Source organism: Emydura macquarii, unplaced genomic scaffold (assembly GCF_026122565.2).
Source record: "Emydura macquarii macquarii isolate MOO-44397 ecotype Brisbane River unplaced genomic scaffold, CSIRO-AGI_Emac_v2 contig_1253, whole genome shotgun sequence".
NCBI lineage: Eukaryota > Metazoa > Chordata > Testudines > Chelidae > Emydura > Emydura macquarii.
The window spans coordinates 45,003,896-45,029,406 of record NW_027131390.1 but is presented as its reverse complement, the minus strand read 5'-3'; the positions used below and the strand labels follow the sequence as shown (position 1 = coordinate 45,029,406).

At 38.6% G+C, this 25,511-nt stretch overlaps 1 protein-coding gene across 12 annotated transcripts in view; it reads right to left on the bottom strand.

Annotated features, from left to right (window-relative positions):
- AGAP1 (ArfGAP with GTPase domain, ankyrin repeat and PH domain 1) overlaps positions 1–25,511 on the bottom strand; it is a 600,162-nt gene that overhangs the window by 64,235 nt on the left and 510,416 nt on the right. For 7 of the 12 annotated variants that reach the window (XM_067548649.1, XM_067548650.1, XM_067548642.1 and 4 more), the window contains one exon: positions 3,347–3,424. The exons of 4 other annotated variants lie outside the window; for them this stretch is intronic. In XM_067548649.1, coding sequence (XP_067404750.1) covers positions 3,347–3,424 — 78 coding nt within the window. Of the gene's footprint in view, positions 1–2,555; positions 2,617–3,346; positions 3,425–25,511 lie in introns of all 12 variants that reach the window. One more of the 12 variants, XM_067548651.1, reaches the window with a different exon arrangement.

The window sequence follows — 25,511 nt, the reverse complement described above, 5'->3', positions numbered from 1 at the left end:
TCTGAAAAAAAAAATCACACTTGTATTTAAATGGTATAAGTATGATAAATGAAGTTACAATGGTGAAAGGGGTCACATGTCTTTGATAAACATAACAAGTTTACATTAAAACCTCCCCCTCTGAACATTATGGATCTTTCATTCAGAGTGATCATTGTTTAACCATTGCTTTGCTTGCAATAAGAACAACTTGTCACTGCTCTGTGGCAGAATAAAATCTTAAAGCTAATGTTTGCAATAATGGCCTTGCAAATGTAGAACTAAATCACTGAATGAGTATATAATGGGAGTCTCACTAAATTGCAGGTAAGAGGGAGTGGGCAATTCCTTGAAGGCAGATGGCCTTATTGATCTAAACAGCCTTGTTCTTCTCTGATTATAGAAGTTAGGCACATTTAGACCCTTTTATTACTTGGATAGGTACCTGTGCCCAAATTTTGACCTCAGTTACATCCACAGAACCCCCAATGAAATCAGCATGGGTGGTCAAGTCTAAATGAGGATGGAATTTGGGCCCTGTGCTGTAAGGTTGTTGAACCCCTGGGATCCCACTGGTCGCTTTTGGCCTATATTATCTATTATCTATCAATGACCTAATGGTAATGCTTTAGGGAGTAAGACCTGGGTTTCCCTCCAGCTCCCGTTAGCGCTCTCTCTGGGGTGTCTCTTCATGCCAAAACATTAGTCTAAAGCAGTGGTTTTCGATCTGTGGACCCCTGGGGGTCTGCAGACTACGTCTAAGATTTTTAAAGGAGTTCGCACCTCCATTAGAAATTTTTTAGGGATCCACAAATGAAAAAAAGTTAGACCAGTGGTTCTCAAAATCATGCCATCATGGACTAAGATACTGACTAGACTTAACTGTGATCTTTTAAGTTTGTGGATGCAAGAGTTCCAACAGAATACACAATTTCTGTGCACAGCAGCATGAACAGCAACATGGACTAACTGCTTGACTACTTACTTAAAGATCTGGTTAGGTTTGCACACAGGCCTCATGTTGCCATGACTTCACTGCTATTGTTTTTCAAGCTAGCTAGATTACAGCTAGCTCAGGTCTGTCTACAGGTGCTGCAATTAAAATCTCTGATTGCAGTGTAGACATACATACCCTTTGAGTGAGCCTGGGGCAAGCTGGGAAAAGGGTGGGATCCATAGCGTGGAGAACACGCAGAGATCCATTGGCCATGGAAGTTGTAGCAACCAAGTTTAGGTGTGCAGATGGTAAAGATTTCAACGCAACTGAACAGGCATATCTAAAGCATATCTGCTATTCTGGATTGTCATCTCCTATTAACATTTCCTTTTTTGAAAGCATAGTTATCTTACTATGGGCTCTTACTATGTATACTGATTAACTGTGCATTCCCCAGTTTTGCAATGCCAGACATTATCCAGAGACTTGGTGTGGTAGCTCAAAGATGGAAGATTATTACTCACAATTTTCCTTGCTGGACTCTCTCTTCCCCATGTCATGAGTACTTTTAAGAAAGACCATCCCCTTTCCCCTTGCCTAATTAGTTAAGATAGAGAAAATCTCATTGGTGCTGCCAGTCACAAGACTTCACCTTTCAAAGAGTTCACCTTTTACAGTTATGTTCTCCCACAGATGAACACACTCTTAACATACCTTTCATATTAATAGTTACGTATTAGTATGTTAAACAGCACCTAAGACTGAATGGGCCCCAAATATGATCCCATCTGTAAATCAGATGCAATTGTTTCTGTTTATTTATTGTTAAAATTTTAATAAAAATAGAACAACAAATCCCAGGCTTGTCAAGAGTCACCCTAGAACTGCAAACATGCCTGCATGTGTGATCTGGGGAAAAAACAAGTCTGAAATTGATTTACAGTGAAAAAATAAGAAAACATTTTGAAAATTACAAAAAAGTATCTCACAAGTTTCCTTTTAAATAGCAAAAAGCTTATTTATTTATCTTCAGCAATTAGTATTTATTTCTCTCCAATTTATTTCACATTTTGCGCTTAAGTGCTTTAAAAAGTAACACAAAAGGGTCACAATAGATACAGCTGCGTTGTTGTTACTTAAAAGGTGAGAATGTTAAGTTTACAAAGAAGAATAAAACAAGATTATAATAAAAAATGCGTCCTTAACAAGCTGCAGTAAAAACACACTTTTGTTTCCCAGACACATTTTATCTGTCAGTGAGAGCAAAGCATCCAACAGCAATGCGGTGGAAATTGTACCAAAAAAAAGGATGGTGATATAAATCACCAAAGGTTAATGATCAGGATGTGAACAGAGGGACTTGTTTACAGAAATAGAATGCAATTTAAAATTTACAAGAGATTTAATGCCACTGCTTGGCAATCGCTAAAATCAACAGCCCAGAAAACAGTGACATTAAGAAAAATATTACAGTTATAATCATTCCAAAATAAGTCAATTAGTGTTAGGGCATGCACTTGTGATTACTTGACCCATTTGGTTTGCACTTAAGTGAAAAAAGATTTCCCCCCTATTATAGCAAGATTACCGAGTTGTGACCTATTTTGAATTCCATATTTCATACACCATCCCCTCTTACTCGCTGTCTGAGATGGCGGCCGAGGGTTTTTCTCCTTGCCTGGCTTCCAAGTAATTCTGACCTTTGACATTTGTAATAATAAAAAAAGAAGACAGTTTATAATTGTGTTGTTCAAATGAAGGTGGGGAAAAAATTCAATCTGCTATTATACAAAAGGCATGACGGCTGTCTTCAGTGAAAAAAGCAATGTAAGTCAATTTGTGAACTTTGGCACCAGGCGACCTTTAGAAATACAACAATATACAGAATTTACAAGCAAGAGTAGCACATGCAAATGACCTGGCTCTGTCTCACCTTTGGATTAGAGCTGCAAAGAGCATTATGGAGAACGCTTTCACAAAACAAATTAAGACTGTTACTTAAATGTCACGGCACACTATTGTATTTGGCTACAGATCATTACACCTGATACTAACACTTTTAAAAACTGTAATAACTTGGGAAATATTACACTGAGTGCCCACATGTATAAAGGGGGAAAAATAAATAAATAAAAGAAAATGGGTTCCCGAAGTAATTTAAACATCACCGCTCCACGACTAGAGGGAAAGGTCAGAATTTAAGTAAGCTGAAAGGAACATGAATGGCAAAATAAAATGCACAAACAAAAAGATGAAAAGACCACGGGAATGACTCTGCAAACAAAAGATGAAAGCACGCATGCTTTGGGCAAATTTGATTTCCATTCCTGCATTTGGAAAGTGAGAGGAAAGGGGAACAAGTCTGGAGAGGCAGGTAAAAAGGGGAGAGAGGATAAGGTTAATCTAAAATGTGTTGTTTTAATTTGTTACCTTCAGTGTTGGTGCTGCTGCTGCTGTATATATTTCGCAGGCTACCAACACGGTTTAGTTTCCATGCTTTGCGTTTGGCTGCATCCAGAGAGCAAAAGGGGAAGAGAAAGGGGGGGGGGGGGGGAAGAGAAAATAAAAAATAAAGAAAAAAAATGAAAAAGGGGAGAAAAGAAATGTCAAAGTAGCATGTGAAGTAAAATACCAGCACAAGCCTGTTATATGTGAAGCAGCTAAACAGACACAAAGTGCACAATGCACACAGAACAACACTGTCCCAGAAGCACCACTAACATGGAAGGCCTTGCTCCCTTTTAACTGAAAAAGATACTTTGAAGACTTTACGACATGACAAGACTTAATAATAATTGGATCTGCTATAGTAAAATAGCAATGAACAATGCAACAGAAAATGCACTCAACACTTCTTGTATACATGATGCTCTATTAGAGACAAGACAACTACTGAGGTATGCTGTTGAATTCATAGCAAAACTGCCAAACAAAAGATTTCCCCTTGTGCTAAGAGGGTGCATTAGTCACTTGGTGCCTGTAACTTTAATTCCGGGTGATGATGTAATAGGTTCAAATAATCTAAATCATGAACATTATTTCTGGTGTTATTCTTAGATGTTCTTATTATTAATATAAATGTCAAACAGATGCTGTTACTAGACACATCTTGTTTTTTCAGAAGTCGATTATTGGGAAAGTATAAATTCTTGTTTGGAAGGTAAAACGTATATTGTTTGTTTAAAGGCAAACCTCCATCATCTGTCAGCTGTTTTAGAGCTCATACCTATCTTCAAGCCAGATAGAAGAGAATGAGACAAATGCCAACTGACAGATACTTAATCAAGCCTTATATTCCATCCAGTCTCTTCCTTCATTCCAATCTTGGTCTGGTCTAAAAGGCTGTCAAATATTGCAAGGGTAATGGTGATGGTGCATTGCAGTGCACACTTTAGAATTGGTTAGTCTACCATCTCAGTCAACATAGGGTCTGTTGGTAACAAATCTGTCGTAACAAGGTGAACAAGTTATTTCACCCACTCCCTGCAGCATGACTCTTCAACCTTTAGATGAGATGCACACAACAAATAAAATATGTAAATTCTGAAAAAGCATTTTTTTGTTTTTTTTTTCCTAGATGTGTATTTTATAATGCCCAGGAATGCTTCAACCAAAAGATTGTTCATATGAAAAAGTAACATTATGGTTAGCTCATTCAAATGTTTAACAAAAAGCTGTGTCTTTAGTTTAATGGCTGAAAATGGAAAAATACTTCTTTTCCCATAATGGATAAGTAGCTCAATCAGAAGATTTAGCATCTAGCCTGATTTGTACAGATGATGATGTGATCACACGCTGAATCCAGTTTAGTGATGAATGGAGAAACCCTGTCCTACTACCAATATTAGAAAGTAGCCCATTTGGAGCAATTCCCCATGTATAGCATTGAGAATGATAACCACCATCTGCATGCAACCAGTAACACTATTATAAAATGGTAATTCAACTATAATTGAAGAGCAGTACCCAAACATCCTTGAATGTTAACAACCTATGCACTCTTTTAACATAGTGGCATTCAGTTTTTAATACTATTCACTGATGAAGGGGGAAAAATGGAAACCTGGATGGTTGACTGTTGTCACCCATCTCTTTACCTTTAACAATATATTACTGTAATAAAATTCTACAATATTATCCAGGAGACCAACTAATCCAGTCAGATTTATCTATACATTTAAGTTGGTCAAGCCTAAAAGCGTCTGTGTCCTTTAATATTAAGAACCTTTAGTTTTAAGAGACATTTAGCAAGTCACAGCAGGAAGTAACAATGAAAGAGGCTCAATCTCCCAGCTGAAAACTTACTTTTTCTGAAAAGAATTTACATATAAATAGGCAAAGTCTAGCCTTCGCACCCCTCTGAAAGGGAAGGCTGTCTCCAGTACAGAAAGCCTCTTTCCCAGTCGGTTTTATGTCTTTCATTTTTCATACCCTAATTGCACATTAGAGAATGGATGTATAAGCAGGAAGTGAACTTGCAGCCTGGTTTTCTATTAACCTATTGATGAAATAATCAATTCTAAATGTCATGCCTTTTTCTTCCTTTAAACAAATGGACATTTTCTGGCTAAAGCTGAGGTCCTGGATACATTGACTGGACTCCAGTTTACTTCTTGTGGTGCTTCATTACCTTAGATAATACAATACTGTTATCAACAAGCAAGTGTTGGCCAAATGCAACTTCCAGGATTCTGACTGATGTATGTAAGAACACCAGGGTCCAACTTAGACAGCTCACTCTGACTGTCTTCACAATTATACACTGACTATAAATGTTTGTCACTTACAAACAAGGCCTCACCAGGCGCTAGGATAGTTATATGCCTGATACGTCACTGATGCACATCCCAGGACATTCAGTCCATCTAGTTTGGACTCTCTTTCTAATTCAAAAGCCAGTTCAACACAAGATGATTATATAACCAACCTTAGATGTGTACAGCTCATAAAATCTCATAGTGAGCGTTCTATACAAAGGACCTAAAATAAGTATTTATTGTCTTTGGTCTGCTTCCTATTTTGAAAGAATCTTCAAATACTCTGATTTGCTAAAGTATTTTTTCCCTATGTCTCTCCTCCATTAAAAAATACTAGTTTCTTTTAACCTATTAATTTTGCAATAAATCCAGGTTTTTGCTCTTTAGTTTGGCCTGACATATCTAGCTTTCTAACTACAATGTTGAAATATCATAACCTGCATTATTAATGTATTTTAAAGGGTTTCAACAAAGCCTTTTATTAATGTCTTTGAACTTGTTTTGATTTTGGATTCATTGCCTATCAAAAACAAAACAAAAAATTCCAACCTGAATGCCCAGCTAGCTTACAAGCATAATTTTGATCTCATTTGAACTAATTAACATCTAGAATTTAGACTGAAGGGATAGGAATTTAATCTGAGCAGTCAGGAAAATTAATTTGTGCTTTCTGACTCCCAATCTGGAGTGGTACAATAAGTCATTATATGTAGCCTTGCAATACAGAGCTATGTTATTAACTACAGAGCACTATCCCGCATTATTGTGCTGCACTGTGAAACAATAGCATCATTGTTACAATATTTTACTTCCCAGCACAAAACGTAGCCCAGCAATTCCTGTTTTAATTACCATAGCAAGAAATTAAAATATGATAAACCATTGAATCCTTAGGCTCTGAAGCACATTTCCTAAGATGAAGGAGTCAAAAAAAATTTCCTGAAATCTTGCAAGCCAGCCACTTTTGATTAAATCATTTCATTCTACAATTTGATTTATTGCTTCTGCATGGCACAAACTTACTTGACTATGTAGGTCAAATATCCTATTTAAGACAGTCGAATCCAGCAGAATGACTGATCCATAAGGAGGGAAGACCAATGTTTTCATTAAGTGTAGCTGGTATACAACTATTTTCATGTCCAAAATAGGTAGTGAGTGGTGCCTTTATTGTGTTTAGGAATTAAAAAATTCCTTGTTAAATATTTCCCTACTTAAATTTAGCAACTGCTGTGACCTATGTCCTGTGTGGACAACAGTTTCTATGGAAAAAGATAAAACCCACTAACATGCCACGCTGTAGGATGCGATATAGCCCTATACCTCATGAAAACTCATTGGTCATTCCTCTTCATGGATTGTGTAATATTCTATTGTCTAATGCTGAAGTTAAGAACATGTTCCTCTCTTCCCCCAAAATGTCTTCTACAACTTTTAAGGCTTAGTGTGCCCTCAGCTCTCTCTGGCTATGTCCACGTTGCAGCCAGGGGTATAGTTTCTGTCTCATATCCCGCTAGCTTTGACTGAGCTAGCATGCTAAAAATGGCAATATAAGTGTGGTTGCACCAGCAGCAGCAGCGGCTAGGTGCTGAAGTACGTATTGGAGAGGAGGAAGGGATTGGGCAATATTGTACTTGGGATGAGTAGCCCATGCTATTTTGTACTTGGGATGACTAGCCCATGCCACTGTGGCTACACTGATTTTTTTAGTGCGCTAGCTTGATTAAAGCTCGCATGGATATGTCTACACCCCTGGCTGCAGTGTAGATGTACCCGTGTGTACGGCAGCTCCTCTAGGAAGGGGGGGCGGAAAGCAACTATTGTGCTTTGCATATATTCAGTCCCTGAGAGTTATACAATAGTGTACACCATTTATCAGAGGTGAAACTAGGAACTTCTTCGGTTATTTCTGTATGGTTTTAAGACCCCCTTCCAATCTTCAAGGAGGATCAATGCAAAACACTGTAATTACACACGGTTTTTATATGCAGTAATTCTCATTGTGACTAAAGTGCCCCAATTTCTTTGCTATTTCCTGATAGGGAATTCTGTACCCAGAGAACAGGACTGTATGATTCCCATTCCTCAGATAAAGACGAGGTTATTATGGAGGGAGCAGCAGCCACCCCAGCTTATTATTTTTCGTATAAAACACTCTTGCCAATTCTTTTGAAGTGCTTTAAACCCTCCGAGGGTGGCTTGTAAGAAGGATTTTGAAATTTGGACATTCTGACATCAGAGAGGCAACCTTTAGTTTGGTGTCTCCATTCAAATTCCATCAGAACTCGCTGAATTATGAGTTGTTGAAAGTCGCCATAGCTGGTTAGTTTCACATAGCACAGCTTATTTTTGACTTGCTTCCAGAAACCCTCAAGATTTTATTTGCATTGCCCCAACATCTCACTTCAGCAGTCCACACCAAGTGGAATCTCTCACCAGGACACAGAGGAAAATCAATCTTCCTCATCTTCTGGCTAATCAAAATGTGGCCTATGGGGAGATGGCACTGCACCCAGAGATCATACATTTGAGACTCATCACTTTTAACAGCTGGTGTTAATAATTCTGTGTCTTTCACAGCTTTTATTAGTAAGCAAGACCTCACAAGTTATACAACCTGGAAACGGAACCCAGATCTCCAGTGTGGCAGACCCAAATCTCAGCCACATTGCATGTCAGGTGTTCTGCCAAATATTATTTCCTGGATTTGTCGTCCATAAGAATGGGCCTATTCTTGCATACATAACCCACTGTTTCAATGTGGCATGTGTTGTCCTCTACATACCTGCCAAATTTTGTTCACTCCATGAGTAACATTTTATGGAAATTGAAATTATTTCAACTAGTTTGTATGTAGCCATAAACTCTGGCTTCAGGAATATTGTGTGGATTTAGTGGTCATGGAACTTTCCAGAATGAAGCTCTATATTTAACTACAAGACAGGAACTGGGAAAGCTTTCCACACTTTCCTGCAAGCATTTTTTGACCCTCATGGGGGAAGAGCTGGGGGGGAGACAGGCAGGGGAAGACACTTCCCTAAGGGGTAACAGGTACAGTTTACTCTCCAGACCCCATGAAATTCTTGGTTTCTCTGCTGAGTCTGCCAATTAGTGCAGCGCATGGTGGTGAATGTGTGCTTTGGGAGATGGAGCTGAGATTCCCCCAAACTCTTCTCAGAGTATGTCTACACTGACAGCGGCAAATTCACCGCCGTCAGATCAATCGATCTGGATCAATTGAGCGGAAGTGAAGACCCACTCAATCGATCCAGAAGTCGATCTATTAAAACCACCTCCAAAAAATGCATAGCGCTGCATCGATGGGTACGCATTTCCCGTCAGCGCAGTGCAGTGGAGACGGCATGCTAAATGGAAGTTATCAAGTTGACGGGAATTACGCAAGCTACTCTGTGTAGCTTACGTAACTCTTGTTGACTGATGCCAAATTTCACCTGCAGTATAGACCAGGCCTCATATAGGGGCCACCAAACATCTGTTAGACGGAAATAATTATTAATCCCTATGGAGTGGGGTTGGATTCGTACTGGTAACCAAACAGGCAAAAGGCTCTGAAGCTCATTAGCAAATAGTTCTCAGGCATCCAAGTCTCCTAACAAGTACTAATGTTACACCTTCAAGAGTGAAGCCTGTTTTCTGGAAGATAAATTTATTAAATCAAGTTCTGATCTCTTTTGGAGTTTACACAGGCAGGGTCTTACATGCTCTGCAGTCAAAAACATCATCTCCCAGACTCTGTGCTCAAACTTCTTCAAACAAAGAATGTGTCCCAGCCTTTTCTAAACGGATCGGGCCCACTAACCAAAATACATCCAATACAGTAAAACAAATAATAAAACTTCCAAATTCACCTCCAATCATAACGTTTTGCAATACAAAATAATTTCAACAATTATTCCAGGGTTTTCACACTAAACTAGACAGATTTGCCTCTCCGATGGGTCATCAGCTGCATTTGAACCTATAACCTTCAGATACACAGCACAGACCTCTACTGCTATTGAGTCAGGTGAATGCCAGGACAGCTCAGTTCCATCCCCGTCATTGTCAGACTTCCCATGTAATCCTGGGTAAATCACTTAAATCAAAATTCTAGGGATTCCTCTAATTGCATGTTTCTCATTTTCTGACTACCTAACTTGAGGCTGCTGAGGCCTTTCACAAAAGCGCTGAATGCTCACCTGCAACCACAGTCAATGGGACCTGTGGATGCTCAGCTGTTCCACTGGTTTAGCAGTGTAGTCTGAGGAATAAGCACAAGAGTCCAGAGTCAGGAAGTCCTGAGTACTAATGCCAGCTCTAAAATTGATTCACTATGTGGCCTCAGGCAAGTCACCTTTGTCTCAGTTTTCCCATCTGTAAAACGGGGATAGCTCTCTGGGGAGTTGTAAGCAATAATTAATGTCCACGTAGAACTTTGAACATGAGACCCTATACAAATACCAAGTACTGGGGATTTCTCAGGTTTGGTTGTAATCACTAGGCCCTGCAAAATTAGTGAAGACTATGAAGTTTTGGCCTGTCTCCTTCTGCATCAGGTTCCTCTCTGTAAAATGTGGATAACAATTCTTTGCTATTTCACGGGAGTTTTATGAAGATAAATTAGTTAGTATTTGTGAGGCAAAGGCAACCTTAAATCTGCCATTCTCACTAACTTTCAAGTGCTTGATTTTGCAAACTGAACAAAGGCGTATTTTGTATGTAGCACGCATTTCTATATTTTAAAATATATATGCACACACTTATATACTAAAGAGAGAGAGGGACTGTGTGTCTACAAGAAAGAAATGCTGTTTTGGAAAGGTCTTTTGCTAGGATATGGAGTAATTGGGAATCATTTAAACTTAATGAATCCTAATTACTGCACATCTTTGTATTTGTTCAGTCAACAGCTTTACGTCTGTGACCATCCCATGGCAGAAAAGATTTTTGTGTGTGTTTGTTTTCTTTAATAGGGATCCCAGGTATTTTGCTTTGATGAACCTATGTTTTCCCTGCTTTTCTATCATTTAGATATTATAGCAAATATGTTTACCACCATTACTACTACTATATGATTTCCAAAACCACTGTACTGCCTGGGTGCTTGTACATAAATTCATTTAGTACCTGGAATGCTCCCTAATGGAGCCTAAGATTATAATCTCCTGTCAATCTTATTAAAAAAACTCATTAAAACTCATTGCTTTTTTTTTTCTGATAATTGAAATAAAAATACAGTTCCATTCTTAGAAGTGTTCTAATGTCTATAGTTTGATTCTAAAATCTTCTTCCATCATTGTACCAAGAAACTACAGACTTGTTAATGTCACCTCTGGTCTCCATCTGACAGAGTTCTTTGTTGATTAGATAAATAGTCCTCAGATAGCTGATTAAAAAATGATGTAGCCGTTAGGTTGTGTGTCCAAGCCTTGTCAGCCATGTTGGATGTTAAAGTGTGCATGAATTACATCCCTGGAGTGTGCTGAACAGTGCTGATTAAATGAGGCACGCCACAGCCCTCAGCATCAATTATCAGAAATAATAGGATCTTTTCACCTACACTGGAGGAAGGGGGATGGGAATGTAGTCAGTGTGCCACTCATTTCTGAGAATATCTCATCAGCAGCAGCACAAAATAAATAAGGCTGTCCATTCATGTAAGGAAGTTTTCTCTCTTTCTTTCCTTCTTTCTTTTTAAATGAAAACAGCAAAGGAAGAGAAAATGTAAGATAACCTTTTCAGGTAACACATACCAGCCTAACGCATATATTTTTAATATCTATGCTAGACTTGTATAAATACCACTTTTACAGAAAGGCAGGCCTGCATCTCAGAGGGGTATTTTAAGGTGACCCATGCTCCAGAACAATCTGCATAAAGCTAACACACCACAGTGGGGATTGGATTCTGCTGTTTTGTTCTCCTCTTGCACTTTTTACTGTGCTCTGCATCCCATGATCTTTTATCAGTTGACATTTCATTATAAAGCTGTAGATTGGGGATCTCTCTTTTATGTTGGCCATCTGAATGCTCATTTGCTCAACAAGACAGTGTAAATGTTCTGTTCTTTTATAATAGAAGTGGAATTATTTCATAAGATGCAACCCAGAAGATTCTTACACTATGTGAACTCTACTTCAGCTGCAAAGAAGCTTAACACAAATGGTCTTTTCCTAGAGAATACCATACAGGGAAGTAGTAATGTTGAAACATCCATTACAAGGTCTTTGCAAGGATTAAAAAACTAAGACCAAGCAAATACAATACTAGACATACATTCAGAAGTAAAATAACCTGGCTGAATTGAGTTTCTGATCTTGAGTAACATTATGCCTGTAAATTCTACTAAAAAGCTAACTAGAAAAAATTCAAAATGGTGCAAATTTCTGATAACACACGAATTATTGACACTTTTCTGCATTTCCCATCAAATTCTCAGAGTTGCACATACTGCAGTTTCTACTAAACTAGATTGCCACAGTAAAATTGCTTTAAACACTTGAAAGAGATATGAAAGCTTCAAAAGATTTCCAGTTAGTGGGTGCCACCAAACCAAAGCAAGAACTGAAACAAAAACAAAGTGAAGACAACAGGATACTTCATTAAATCAGAAAACCAAGCTGGACAGTAAGGGTCAGGTTTTCAAGAGAGCTGAAGCATCCAACAGCTCCTGTTTAGGTACCTGGATACTGAGAATAACTGAAACTGCAGGGTGCTGAACAGTTTTGAAAATCTGGCCCCACTTTTAAATAATCTGGCCCTGAATCTTTTTTTTTTTTTTTTTTTTGGGGGGGAAGAATGGTGATTGGGAAGGAAAATTTGCAGAAATACTGAATTCTGGATATGAAGATCACCTATACTCTATACTAAAAAATTCACATCTGATAAAAAAATGGAAATTGACCATCAATGCTCCATTTTAAAACCATGAGACAATCCTTAGAGGTAATTCTGTACTCATATTAATAATTTAATTAAATTTGGTTTGCAGCTTATTCATCTTCGTATATTTCAAACAGAGAAAAGATGAAATTCATCTCAACCACCTAACGTATTTAAAATGTTATAGTTACTCATTTACAAAAAAGTTAATCTCAAACTAATATTAATGAAGAAAGTTGTTATATACAGAACAATGATTAATTCTTCTTTCCATCTGAGTAAGGTTTTTCCTGCACAAACTTCTGCAGAAAGGAAAGGATTGGCATAACTATCCAGTGTATTAGCAACGTACTCTAAACATTCAAGATTCACAGAGACAGAAATAGATGTTAATTGGAAACATTTTTATTTTCTTTCTGCTTTTTCATTTCCTGCAGCTGAAAATTACAGGTCTTTTATACACACACAAAAATCTTTTTCAGCCACCTAGAAAAATTGTCTTTTAATAAAACCTTTAAATTGTGCTATCATATTTCAAAGGCAATGAACAGCTAAAGCAGCTAATCAAAGGTATAATTATTTAATGACTAGTACTCATGCTATCTAACAGACATAATTGCTTGGCTGTGATCACTAGACCACCAGCTTCTATACAGGAAAACATTTGATCGACCAATTTCTAAGGTTAGTTTCTACAATTGGGTTGACTTCATGAGGCCAAATGAGTTATTATGGGATTAGATAATCAGTTTGTAACTCCACTTCCATTTTTGTCACACATACTTGAACCTAAAAATGTGCTGGGGAAAAGAAAAAACTAACACCAGCACACAAAAATACTTCCCAAAACACACCATACTAGGGGCCAACATCACCAAGGTTTAAAGTGTTTTTTAATGGCACATGGCAGTCTTCTAGATATTCCAGCCCACCTTATTCCAGTAATTATAATGTAAATGAATATATAATATCCTTAACTTCATTTTTATATTTACCAGCAAGATTCCATTTGTTCTGAGTCTGTGGAACAGTTATAGAAAAGTTTTAGGTGATCAGCTTATCAGTGACTTGTACAACTGGGTATATTACAGCATAACATTTGTCATTATTAAAGCTATCAAAATGTACATTTATTTACATGATCTGTGTTTTCACATCTTAAAGAACAAGATACTTGAGTAGAGATATCCCATCATGGAAATGCTTCTTGAACTTAATACCAAGTGTTAAATAAGTAATATACATCGTTACCATTATTGACTCTCATGCTTTCTTTTAGGTTACATTAAGAAGGTAGCCTATATTTAAACTCTGGTATTCCAAAGATTGCTGGGTTATGAAAGCATACCTCATCAACATTCTTATACTTATGCCAAGATGAGGGTTCAATCATGTAATTAACTAACTTCACTAACACGGGAAACCAACAGGATGTCACGGGACGCCACAATCAGATTTGGATACTGCACAGACAAGTCATTGCTTGAGTCGAATTGCTTTCTCATGCTTTTTTCACGCCTTACAACAATTCTAATGTAATGATCAAGAAACAATATACTGGTATGCCAGTTGGGACTTCAGTTCACAGTGCTAGAACATGGAGATTAAAGCCCTACATTTGTGACAACAAATCAAGTATCAAACACAGATCAAAAATGAAATGGCTTTTGGTGGTCTTAACTCTCAACTGGCAATCCTGCGATTACACACAGTAAAATGTGTTAGCATTACAAGCAAACAGCTTTACTCCTAACGATGAGGGGGAAAATAATAAGAGATGGCAGCAAAGAAAGGGAGTGAGGAAAAATATCCCCACTATCAGGGGCATATTGCTGGAAATGGACTTAAAGGCGAGGAATACTAGAGAAGCAAGTATGGAACAAAACGGATCTTATTTCCTCTGTTTTAGGAGATCTTATTTTCTCTGTTTAGACACAGTATTGACTCATTGTGAAGAGAAAATGCTTACTTGCTTACCCCACAAAGACCCAATAGTTTTATGGCATGATAGATTTATTCTTGCTTTGGACCACCAGTTTCATCTATAGATAGGGAGCCTGCAATCTTGCCTGTTAAGCTTGATAAACAAGCAGCATTTAAATCCATTAACCAAAGATGCATTGTTCGGTACTTTCTCTTTCTTCGAATAAAAAGCAGCCACATTTTGATAGTGCAAACAAGTACTGTCAAGAAAACAGTTACAAAACAGCAAAAAGATCTATTTCCGCTCAAAAAGAGTTTTATTCTCAAAGTAGGGATCCTGGAACTTCTGAACTATTTTGCCACTAATTGTTATGACATTTTTTTTCCAATGTATATTAGGTATCAGTGGGGGAAAAACAGTAAATTAAAAAAAAAATTACTAGTTGAGCAGGCTACCATTAAGCAAACAAATCCAGGAAATTTAGAGACAAGCCTCCAGGACACCCAATCTTTCACATGGTATGAAAATAATGTGCTCTTCAAAGACTGACAAATATTTATGTACAATGGGAGTTAGAAATGTGCTCTCTGATCTGATCTATAAAACTCTCCTTCAGATTCTCTGCTCAAGTCAACTTCTGTCATGGTACCTATAAGAAATAAGACAATGTTTAATGGTGTCGCTGAGGATCCACTCAGGCAGGCAGTTGAAGGGCAAGCAATACATGTGAAATAACGTTTCCATTAGAAGGCTGTTAAATCTCACTTCAGCCCTGTTTTCAGGTCTAAAGAGAAAATTAAGTGGTGCAAAAGGGGGCCTTGTGTTAGCCCTCTTTGTAGTAGAAAATTTCACCCTAAATATACATTGGGGACTTGATGGTTCCTAGTATCCATACATGTTGCAAAATCTACCACATAATCCAGCATTACTAGTAGTTTCTTCTCTAGAGAGGCAAGGTGGAAGGTTCTTTTGCAATGCAGATGTGGACTGAGGTGCACTGGCAGAACGTTGTGGGAAAACATTCACAAAACTAAGTTGGACTATTCTTGATGGAAAATCATGCCCATACTTTTGTCGTGACAGATAAATAGCTTCCATTGGATCTGTATTAACTTTAATTTTCTGTAGATCATTTTTCTCATTCATCAAGTGAGCAAAAATGCCTATCCCTCATTTGAAAAGTGCTTTGAGATCTAAGGATGAGAAGCACTATGTAAGAACTATTATTGAACCATATTAATTTAACATCTCAGTGCAGAATGGATTCTTCACCTGAAAAACTCTAATAGTAGAGATCTATTTTGTCAAGGCTTTTTCATCTGACAAACTTACTGACATTTGAAATAATTCATATTATATAGTTGATACCAAGTTTAAGGCAGGTGTGAATTGTTATGGATTGGTTACATGGCCATGTAAATAGGGAATCGTCATAAAAGTAGAAGGTCTAATTACAGCATGTTATTGTGCACTGCTATAAATTATAATCTTCTGTTTCTACTACACATGAAGTCAAGCTACCAGTTATTCATGGAGTTAGAACAGTAGACAAATTTGGGAAATTAAAACATAGGAGCAAAGCTGTTAACCTACTCGAAAAACGTGATAAATTTAAATCAATCTATCTCAGGTAAATTATTGGTTTTGTGGAGCATTTGTCCAGAAGTTCTTCCTCAAGGTGACCAGTAAATAGGCAGACACATTGGAGAGCCATCCTATTACCTGTACACTAGACAAGTAACTGGACACCCTAGATACTGGATTTGTGGCTTATTACAAGAATCTGTAACCCACTAGTCCTCCGCCCCCTTTTAGTCCTGTGACTGCAGAGGTATCAACAGGCCATTTCACCTTGAACAGTCTCTTACAATATGGGTTAAATATTTATGCTAAACAACCTATTCCACCTTGTGTTTGGCTGTGACATGCTGAGTACCTTTCTCAGACTGGCAGAAGAGCTCTGTGTGGCTTGAAAGCTTTTCTCTTTCACCAACAGAAGTTGGTCTAATAAAAGATATTACCTCACCCTCATTGTTTCTCTAGTATCCTGGGACCGACATGGCTACAACTACACTGCAAACAATAACTTCTAATGGCTATTCAGTGACATTTGAAAAGAGATGGTCTCAATCTTCTTATTACTGGTAAGTATCCAAAAAAGCAAGTAGCTTCACAGGGAGGAAGAAACTGCTGTTTGGTTGCTCTTCTGTAGCTGTTGGGACTTAAGGTTACACATACAGGTAGGAAAATGTTCTTGTTTTTAATAAAATAGATTCGACTTTGTGTTTTCCATTAATTAAGCCTGTTATTTTAAATTTCACTGCTTCGTGTGTGTATTATTTAGTGTTCATCTTGGATAGGACTCCTCAGCTTTACTTATGTTCTATTGTTGGTTCTCGGGACCTTTCAGATGATGTACCTAAATCAAACTAAGTCAGGTGATGGTGGGGTATTACTCAATACCCAGCACACTGTGAACTCTGAGTAATGTTTTGGATAAACTGGCATACACCAAGGTTACTTTTTCTCTCTACTCAGTTGTTTTTACATCAATGCAATACTAGCAGTGCTATAACTTGGCTTATATAGAAGATAACTGGAATAGCAGAAAAAACTCTCCATGAACTACAGTGATTAGCCCTTTGAACAATTAAGTTAAAAAGGGAAAATTATGAGACCAATTTAATATTCACAATTTGTTAACAAATCTAGTCAGAATATTTGCATGGAACAGGCTATTTGTAACTGAATTCAAAGTAGCCATTTGACAAAGCACAACCACCATAAAATTAAACGCCTCATGTCTACGCTTGATTGTCTTTAATCTGTCAAAAAGCATTAAGTAATTGACCAGCAAGTCCAATTGCATTTCACCTGGATATTAAAACTTCCTTTTACATCAGATGCTTGTGTCAAACAGTTCCCTTACTAGCCAGAAATCTGAGTTGTTAACTAATAAATGGCTAAATGACAATGGCTGTTACTAATCGCTTATTGAATAATGAAACTGACACAACTGATAAAAGGTTTCAATCCTAGAAAAAAATGATTTATAGTATTTCACTCTACTGGCACTGTTATTTGTATGACAAATGGTCGGACAGACACCAGTTAATCTCTGCACACCTCCAAGTCTGATGTGACAGCTTCTACTGGAGCATCCAAATAATCAAGAACAGCTAACAATACAGCTATGATGTTGTGAGGGGCTGAATGCCGGTATTTTATCAAGGCTGATCCCCAAATCAATTTACTCAATGGATTTTTTTTTTTTGGTTGTGGGGGGAGGGAGAGCATGGAAAGAAAGAGAAGAATCATAAAAACGATAAGCTGCAGCTTGCAGCTAGGTATCTAGGCCGTGCTCCTGTAACAGAGAAATGAAATCATCAATACAACTAAAGCATTAATGATTTCAGAAAGCTCAGCATAGTTTATAGATTTCCTTGATGGCAAAATCTGAACTGCAGCATCATACAGACCTGTCAAGGTTGTTTGTTATGCTGTAGTATATTACATTTCCTGCTGTGTGCAGCGAATCCCATTTTCCCTCAGATGGAGGAGAGGGATGTGGCTTCTTTTGAGATGTTATGAGATGCGATTTTTTTTTTTGGAAAAATGAATGAAACATTCTATTTATAAGCAGCACATCATAGCAGCTTTATCTGGTTGGTACTATCCGCCTCATTCTACTTTCTGCAGAAGTCAAATGTATTCTATCATGTGTCTTTTGAAAGACTGGCAAATACCTCAGACAGTTTCTATGCTTTTTTCTCATTAGAAATACACTTAAGAACGTAAGAACTGCTATATGGGGTCAGACTACTGGTCCATTTAGCCCAGTATCCTGTCTTCCAACAGTGGCTGCTGCCAGATGCTTCAGAGGAAATGAACAGAGGAGGGTAATCATCAAATAATCAATCCCGACATCCAGTCAGAGATTTAGGGACATCTGGAGCATGGGATTGCATCCCAGACCATCTTGGTTAATAGCCACTGATGGACCTATCCTCCATGAACTTGTCTAATTCTTTTTTTGAACCAAGTTAAGCTTTTGGCCTTCACAACAATCCCTGGCTATGACTTCTACAGATTGACTGTGCATTATGTGAAGAAGTACTTCCTTACGTTTGTTTTAAACCTGCTGCTTATTAATTTCATTGGGTGACCTTTGGTTCTTGTGTTATGTGATGGGATAAGCAGAGGTTACTTATCTGTAACTGCAGCTTCTCCCTGATGTGTGGTATTCCACTGTGTTTTTGCATGTGCACTATGAGCCCGGAGCCGGAGAATTTGAAAGCAGCATCCATTGGTGCTCACCTCTTGCCTCTGACTGGGGGGGATAAAGAGTGGGAAGGACCAGCCGCCTCTCCAGTTCCTTCTTTACCACAAATCAGATAAGATCCAAAGCAGATGGGAAGGAGGGCCGGAAGTGGAACACAGATAGGGACCAGGCATCTCAAAGAATCTCCAGTTACAGGAAAGTAACCTCCTCCTCTTCTTTGAGTCATGTTCCCTATTGTATTCCACTCTGGGTGACTGACAAGCAATACTTAAATAGGGGGAAGGTGCAGGGATATAGATGGTAGGGCTGAGCGGAGCATCACTGTCCCAAAGAGTTATCAGCAGAAGAGTCTTGCACCAAGGGCATGATGGCATAATGTCTTCCAAATGCACGAATGGAGTCCATGCGGTCAATTTACACATTACCAGGGGGGTCATCTCCTGAAGAGATAGTTGTTGCAGTCTGGTGGAATGAGCTTTTAACCCATGGGGAGGAAAGTGGGTGGGAAGGGCTGAAAGCTGATAAGAGTAAAATGCAGCCAGAGATCCACTGGGAGATTTTCTGGGTAGGGCATGCCCTATTTCTGCTATAGCGACGAACAGTCTTGGGGATTTCCTGATTGGTTTTGTTCTGTGTAGGTAAAATGCCAAAGCCCGCTGAACTAAGGGAGTGGAGTCTTTATTCCTCTGTGGAAGCGAGCAGTTTTGGGAAGAACACAGATAAGTGGATGTATTGGTTACTGTGAAATTCCAAAACTACTTTAGGGGTGAATGTGTGGTGTAGATGCAAAGAAACCTTGTCCTTATGAAATACAGTGTATGGAGGAGTTCACCAACTCTTCTCACTGAGGTGATGGTTACAACAAAAGTGTTCTTCATGTAAAGGAGGGACATGGAGCTAAAAGCTTGGGGGAGGGAGGAGCCTTTTGAGTACTGAGAGGCTCTGTGAACCACCACATAAAAGACAGAGTGCTCAAAAGTCCCACTTCCCTACATCCTTGCAACAGGCTCAGCCTGTTTGGGGGGTCATCTAGCACTTTTTCAACACCTGAAGTGCAATAACAGGCAAGTGGGGTGCTGAACGTCATCCACTCTGGCTATATGATAGGTTTCAGAGGCGGTAGGGGTGGAAACATTCTCGTTGCTCACCTTCGAGGGCCACTCTGATGAGACTATTCTCAAACAAGAGGTAAACTCCCTACTGCAGCGAGAAGCAATAGAACAGATCCTTCCTCAATACCAACAGAGAAGGCTTTACTCGACCTGTTTTTCTGATATCCAAAAAGAAGGACAGTTGGAGACCAGTTCTCAACTTCCGCCATCCCAGCCACTTCATTCGCAACTCAGATTTCTCATGGTCACGTTGGCAGAGATAATTCCATCTTTAGAAAAGGGGATGTGGTTCACAGCTCTCAAGATGAAGAACGCCTGCTTTTCTGTACACATTCATTTCGCCCACAGATGCTTTTTCAGATTCATGGTGGGATCCAACTATTTTCAGAGCACAGTGCTGCTGGAGGAGGAATGTTTTTGGCGTATGGGACAGGTGATGAGTTCCTTCCAGCAGTCAATTTTCTTGGAGGTGATATTACCTCCCTGGAAATCTTTTGCCCACCAGGGACTGCTGTGATGCCAGAAGAAAGGCTAGCCAGCTCAGGGCCAAAGCAGCCAACCATGGATAGGCAGAGGGAAGTGGTTGCTTTCCTCACAGCTCATGGGACCAGGTGAGCAGACACAAAATATGGGGGGATGGACAGGACTGCTGGGGGGTTACATAAACTGGGATTCAGAAGGGCTAGTGTAGGGTGGATAGACTGGGGCAGGGCACAGGAGCTAGTGGGATGACAGCATTGAACTTGGAGCTCAATGGGAATGTGGGTGCAAGGACACATGGGGACAGGGGGAAGAGGTGGCTGAGTGGGGGTGCAGGACCACATAGGGATGGGGCAGATGTGCCTGACTGAATGGGAGAGGCTAGGGTCCCCAACTCCCCCCCTGCCCGCACCCCCCCAAAACAAACACACACCTGTTCCATATTTCTCCAACCCATATCCAGCAACCTTCCAGGTTCACTCCCAGGCTCCTTCCCAGCAATTACTTTCCTATCCCTCAGCTTCTGTTTGCCAGAAGCTGGGAATGGATGACAGAATGGATCAATTGATGATTACCTGTTCTGATCATTCCCTGAAGTACCTGGCATTGGCCACTGTTGGAAGACAGGATACTGGGCTAGAGGGACCATTGGATTGACCCAGTACCACCATTCTTATGTTCTCCTCCGTTACCCGATTCCCCAACCCTTTGCACTGCTTCTGAGGGGGGTGCGAGAAATAAGTTTCTATATTGTAGTTTAAATGAATTATTACTCAAAGTTCTAGTAAGGAATCTATTAATCAAAAACATTTCCATAACCTTTTTTTGTTGTCTGTATTGTTACAGACATACTTGCTGACAGGTATTTTGAAACAGATTACCAAAATAATTGAAACTGGTGTGTTTATATTCAGTTATTTGACAAATAAAATATGCAGCATTTTAAAATGTTGTGTGCAGAATTTTTAATTTTTGTAAACCATTTGTAAAGCAACAGATTAAAATTACTACATAAGAGCTAAATATAATAATTTTTAAAAGTTTGACCAACAACTGTTTTTTGGATTGCAAATGCATGTATACGTGAGAACATGCACACCGGATTGTCCCTCCAACCTACCCCATTCTTCTGAGCAAAGTTAGGTATTTGAAACAGGAATCCTGTTGTTTAACTACACTGTAGAGTATATTTCTTTTTTTTCCCCCACTTTTTTTTTTGTTCAGTATCTTCCTAAAAATAGTGTTGACAGGCAGTGAGAAGGTTTAGAAAATGTTCACATGCATATTCTTGAAGAAACCAATGTATTGGCTTTGTGAGTTGCCCAGCAGATGAATTTGGATTTTATCTAGGCTGCAATTTTAATTTTGGAAGCTGTCAGATTTTTTCAGGCTCTGGGGGGTGGTTTAAGTTAACCTTTTTTTCTCTTTTTTTCCAAAGATACTGTAGGTTAAACTTTAGACCTAACAACCATGACAGTATTCCTTTAAATTTTTGAGATGAGCCACTGAGTAGTATTATGACAAATTATGGGACCCGATGATATGTAACAAGAACATCTTCCCAAGTCAAAGCCTACAGAGAAAATAAAGAAGCTTAAAAGAAATATTTCTGGCAAAAAGAAACTTTTTCCTCTTCATTAGTATAAAGAATTGCAGACAGTGAAATACCTTAATTAACCATGAACTAGGGTATCCTTGTGCAGTGATTGCATTCACTTAAAGATAGTTGGCCACTAGAAAAACTGATATGTGAACAATTCATATGCACTCTGCCCTGTTCTTACAGAACTATGGACAATTCATGAAAACTTTTGAAAATCATCCTAGTTAGAAACAAAGCTGTCTTTACATCCTATTTTCTATATCTTATCTTTCATTCTTTATTTCAGAAACAGTTTATATGAAAGCAAGATTTTTGTTTGATTTCAGCCACTTCTTGCTGCCCTTTGCTCATAGAAAGCAATAATCCTCCATTTGTGATATCACCACTGGTTGCTGAGGAACATACTACGATGTCACAAACAGAGGCTAATGTTGGCAGTTTGAGAGCCCCCAGAAGTAGCTTCCAAAATCCTAGGGGTACATTATTTCTACATTTACCAAATGAAAACAAGGAACTGAAAATATATCTGAATATAAGCAGAGTTCATTCTAAACAGAATATTTTCAAGTATTTTTGAATGGTCTTCAGCTGTTTGCTAAGGAATACAGTCAAATAATAGCAAAATAAAGCTGAATCCATGAAAAAGCCTATCAATTTTATTGCTACACTACACAAAAAGTGCATTGTTTGTGCCTCTAAAGCAGATGAATAATGAATACCATGGATAAGGAAAGGTTCAATTTTCCCCTCCTTTATTTTTCTCATGTCACCATAGGTAGATTTTGATGATGACTTTGCAACAAATCTCTCTAAGGCTATGTCTACAATACTATGTTGGCAAAACTTATGTAGCTCAGGGGTGTGACCTCCTGAGCAACGTAAATTACACAACATAAGCACTAGTGTGTACAGTGCTATTTCAACGGGAGAGCTCTCCCACCAACGTAACTTATATTGCTTGTGAAAGTGGGTTTTTTTTTATGCCAGTAGGAAAGTTCTCTCCTGTTGGCACAGAGTGTCTTCACAGCTGCACCACTGCTTCACTATAGATGGAGACATAGCCTAAGTGAGTGATTAGCGTAGAACTGTACCTAAATCTGAAATCCCCTGAATTTTTGGCATGTTCCATTATGGAGACACAGATCTGGATCTGTACTGCTCCTAGGAGTTTGGATCCAGATCTGTAACTCAGAATCAAATGTTTGGAAGAAAGGGGACATTAGTTATTCTGGTTAAGTGGTTAGTTACAATTCAAACTATATCTTTTCCCTGGTAACTAGACTAACAGCATCAGTAAATGTCCTACAGAATTACCTGCTGATTGCATTAGCAAATATTTTTACCTATAGGTGACAATTAGAATACTACTCTATTAACCATGTGTTTAGACCAAAGGATCAGTCTCCTTATTCTAGCAAAGAAAGAGCTCTTTCAGACCTTCTAGAACACCCTAAATGCAGCTGAAGTCCTAAAGGCACTAAATATCCTGTATTCTGCCCTGTTGAGTCTTTAGCTTCTCCCATTTTTTGCTATTAGAGGAATCCAAATGATTCCCCATGAGCAGTAAGAATCTAGTTACTAACATGGATTTTGGCTTGGTGAGCTGAAGCAGAATAATGAACAGGAATCCACACTATATGTGCTTACTATTTTGGCAATTTACCATGGAGGGGAGGGAAGTATCAAGTAAAGTCAACTATCCACCTCACAAAATATTGGTTGAACCATCCTCTAGTAATTATTTTGGATCACCACACCAGATGTGTACATAATTTTTAGAATGCAGTGTAATTCATCAAATATAAACCTGCTATAATAGCTACAGCAAGGTTTGTCATAATACAGTCAAACCATACTTATGCACTCTCCCCTAGGGACCAGAAAAATTCAGTTGTCTAGCAGATGTGGTTTTTTGAACATAACTGTGCTGGAAACCTTGAGAATACTTAAAACTACATTTTGCTTATATATTCAAGGTGAGTTCTTAGTGCAGATTTCACTGTGTGAAACATTTTATTTTTAACGGCTATGTATAAGATCATACTTAGCTAGTATGCATATAAAAATCAGTTTTTCCACCCAATCCTGAGCACTAGAAATTCAGTGCCATAGTCTCATTGATTTTCAGCTGCTTATATTAAAGTTCAAAGCAAGGAAAACTGAGAAGTGCGGAAACGCATGTGGGAAAACGTTTCACACAATTTGTAACTGCATCTGTAGGTTTTATATTTCATGCAATAAAATGAGAGTAACATTTTGGTATTTGCCAGCTTCTAATAAGATAATATTGTTCAATTCTGTCTCAGTGTAATTTGCAGAAATAATGCTTTTATCTATCCTAAAACGGTTTCAAATACATTTTCATTATAACATTTTAAACATGTGCTAAATTATTTTAACCATTCCCAGTAAAAATTCTTCATTAATCTCAGCCATTACCCTCACTATATCTCAAAATCTCACACAGTTCACCCCATATTCAATTAACAATATAGAGAACAGAGTAATTTTAATCCTGCTTTTAAGTAGTATCATAATGCAAATATAGAGTCAGAATGGATACCTCTACAATACATGTACACGTAGAGAAATGGAACACAGAGAGAGAGAGAGAAAGAGACTGTATGATAGTGTGTGGAGGTGAAGAGATTTGGGGCCTACCTTATTGCAACTATATTTGGTAAAAGGACTCTGAAAAGACACTGACAGTAGATGATACTGAAAACAGCTATCATTTATAGAGAAGCTTGGCCAAAAAGGCAGGTTTTACAGGATCATTAAAGTAGCTGGTTCTTGCCCATTTAGGCATATGTACAGTGGATAATAATCAGCACTTTAAATTTCATCTGGTAGTTTACTGTCAATTTCTGCAAAGTGCAAATACATAGATACCAAAGCCAGAAGGGACCACTGTGATCATCTAGTCCGATGTCCTGTATAACAGAGGCTGTAGAAAATAATTCCTACGGCAGATCTTTTAGAAAAACATTTAATCTTGATTTTGAAATGGTCAAGGATGGAAAATCCACCAGAGCCCTTGGTAAATTGTTCCAACAATTAAGTTACTGTTAAAATGTTACAAGGCACCACTACCACCACGTCCACAGAGGAAAATGCTCTTGAATGATCTGGGCAGCCAGCCGGGGTCATTCTGCAACTAGCTGAACGTGTATGGTAGCCACCGTAGTCAGTCATACCAGGAACAGGCCTGCTGACGGAAGAGGGCAAGGGTGTTAATTTCCGAGGGGCCCAGCAATTTAAAAGGGCCAAGGCGGATACATATCCTCCTCTCCTCTACACAACCCCTTTCCTCTGTGGCCCCCACCACTCACGCTCTCCACCCCTCCCCTGAGCCGAGGTTATTTATTATGCACCCTGATGGTTCCCAGGCAGCTGAGGAGGTGGTATTTACTACTGAGCTTCCCAGGTTCATCAGTAATCTCCCTGGGGAGTCCAAGTCAGATGCCGCCTCCTCAGCCACCTAGGAACCTGCATGGCACATAAAAAATAAGTAAAAACTTCTGGCGGATGCCCACTCAGACCTCAGCCATCCCT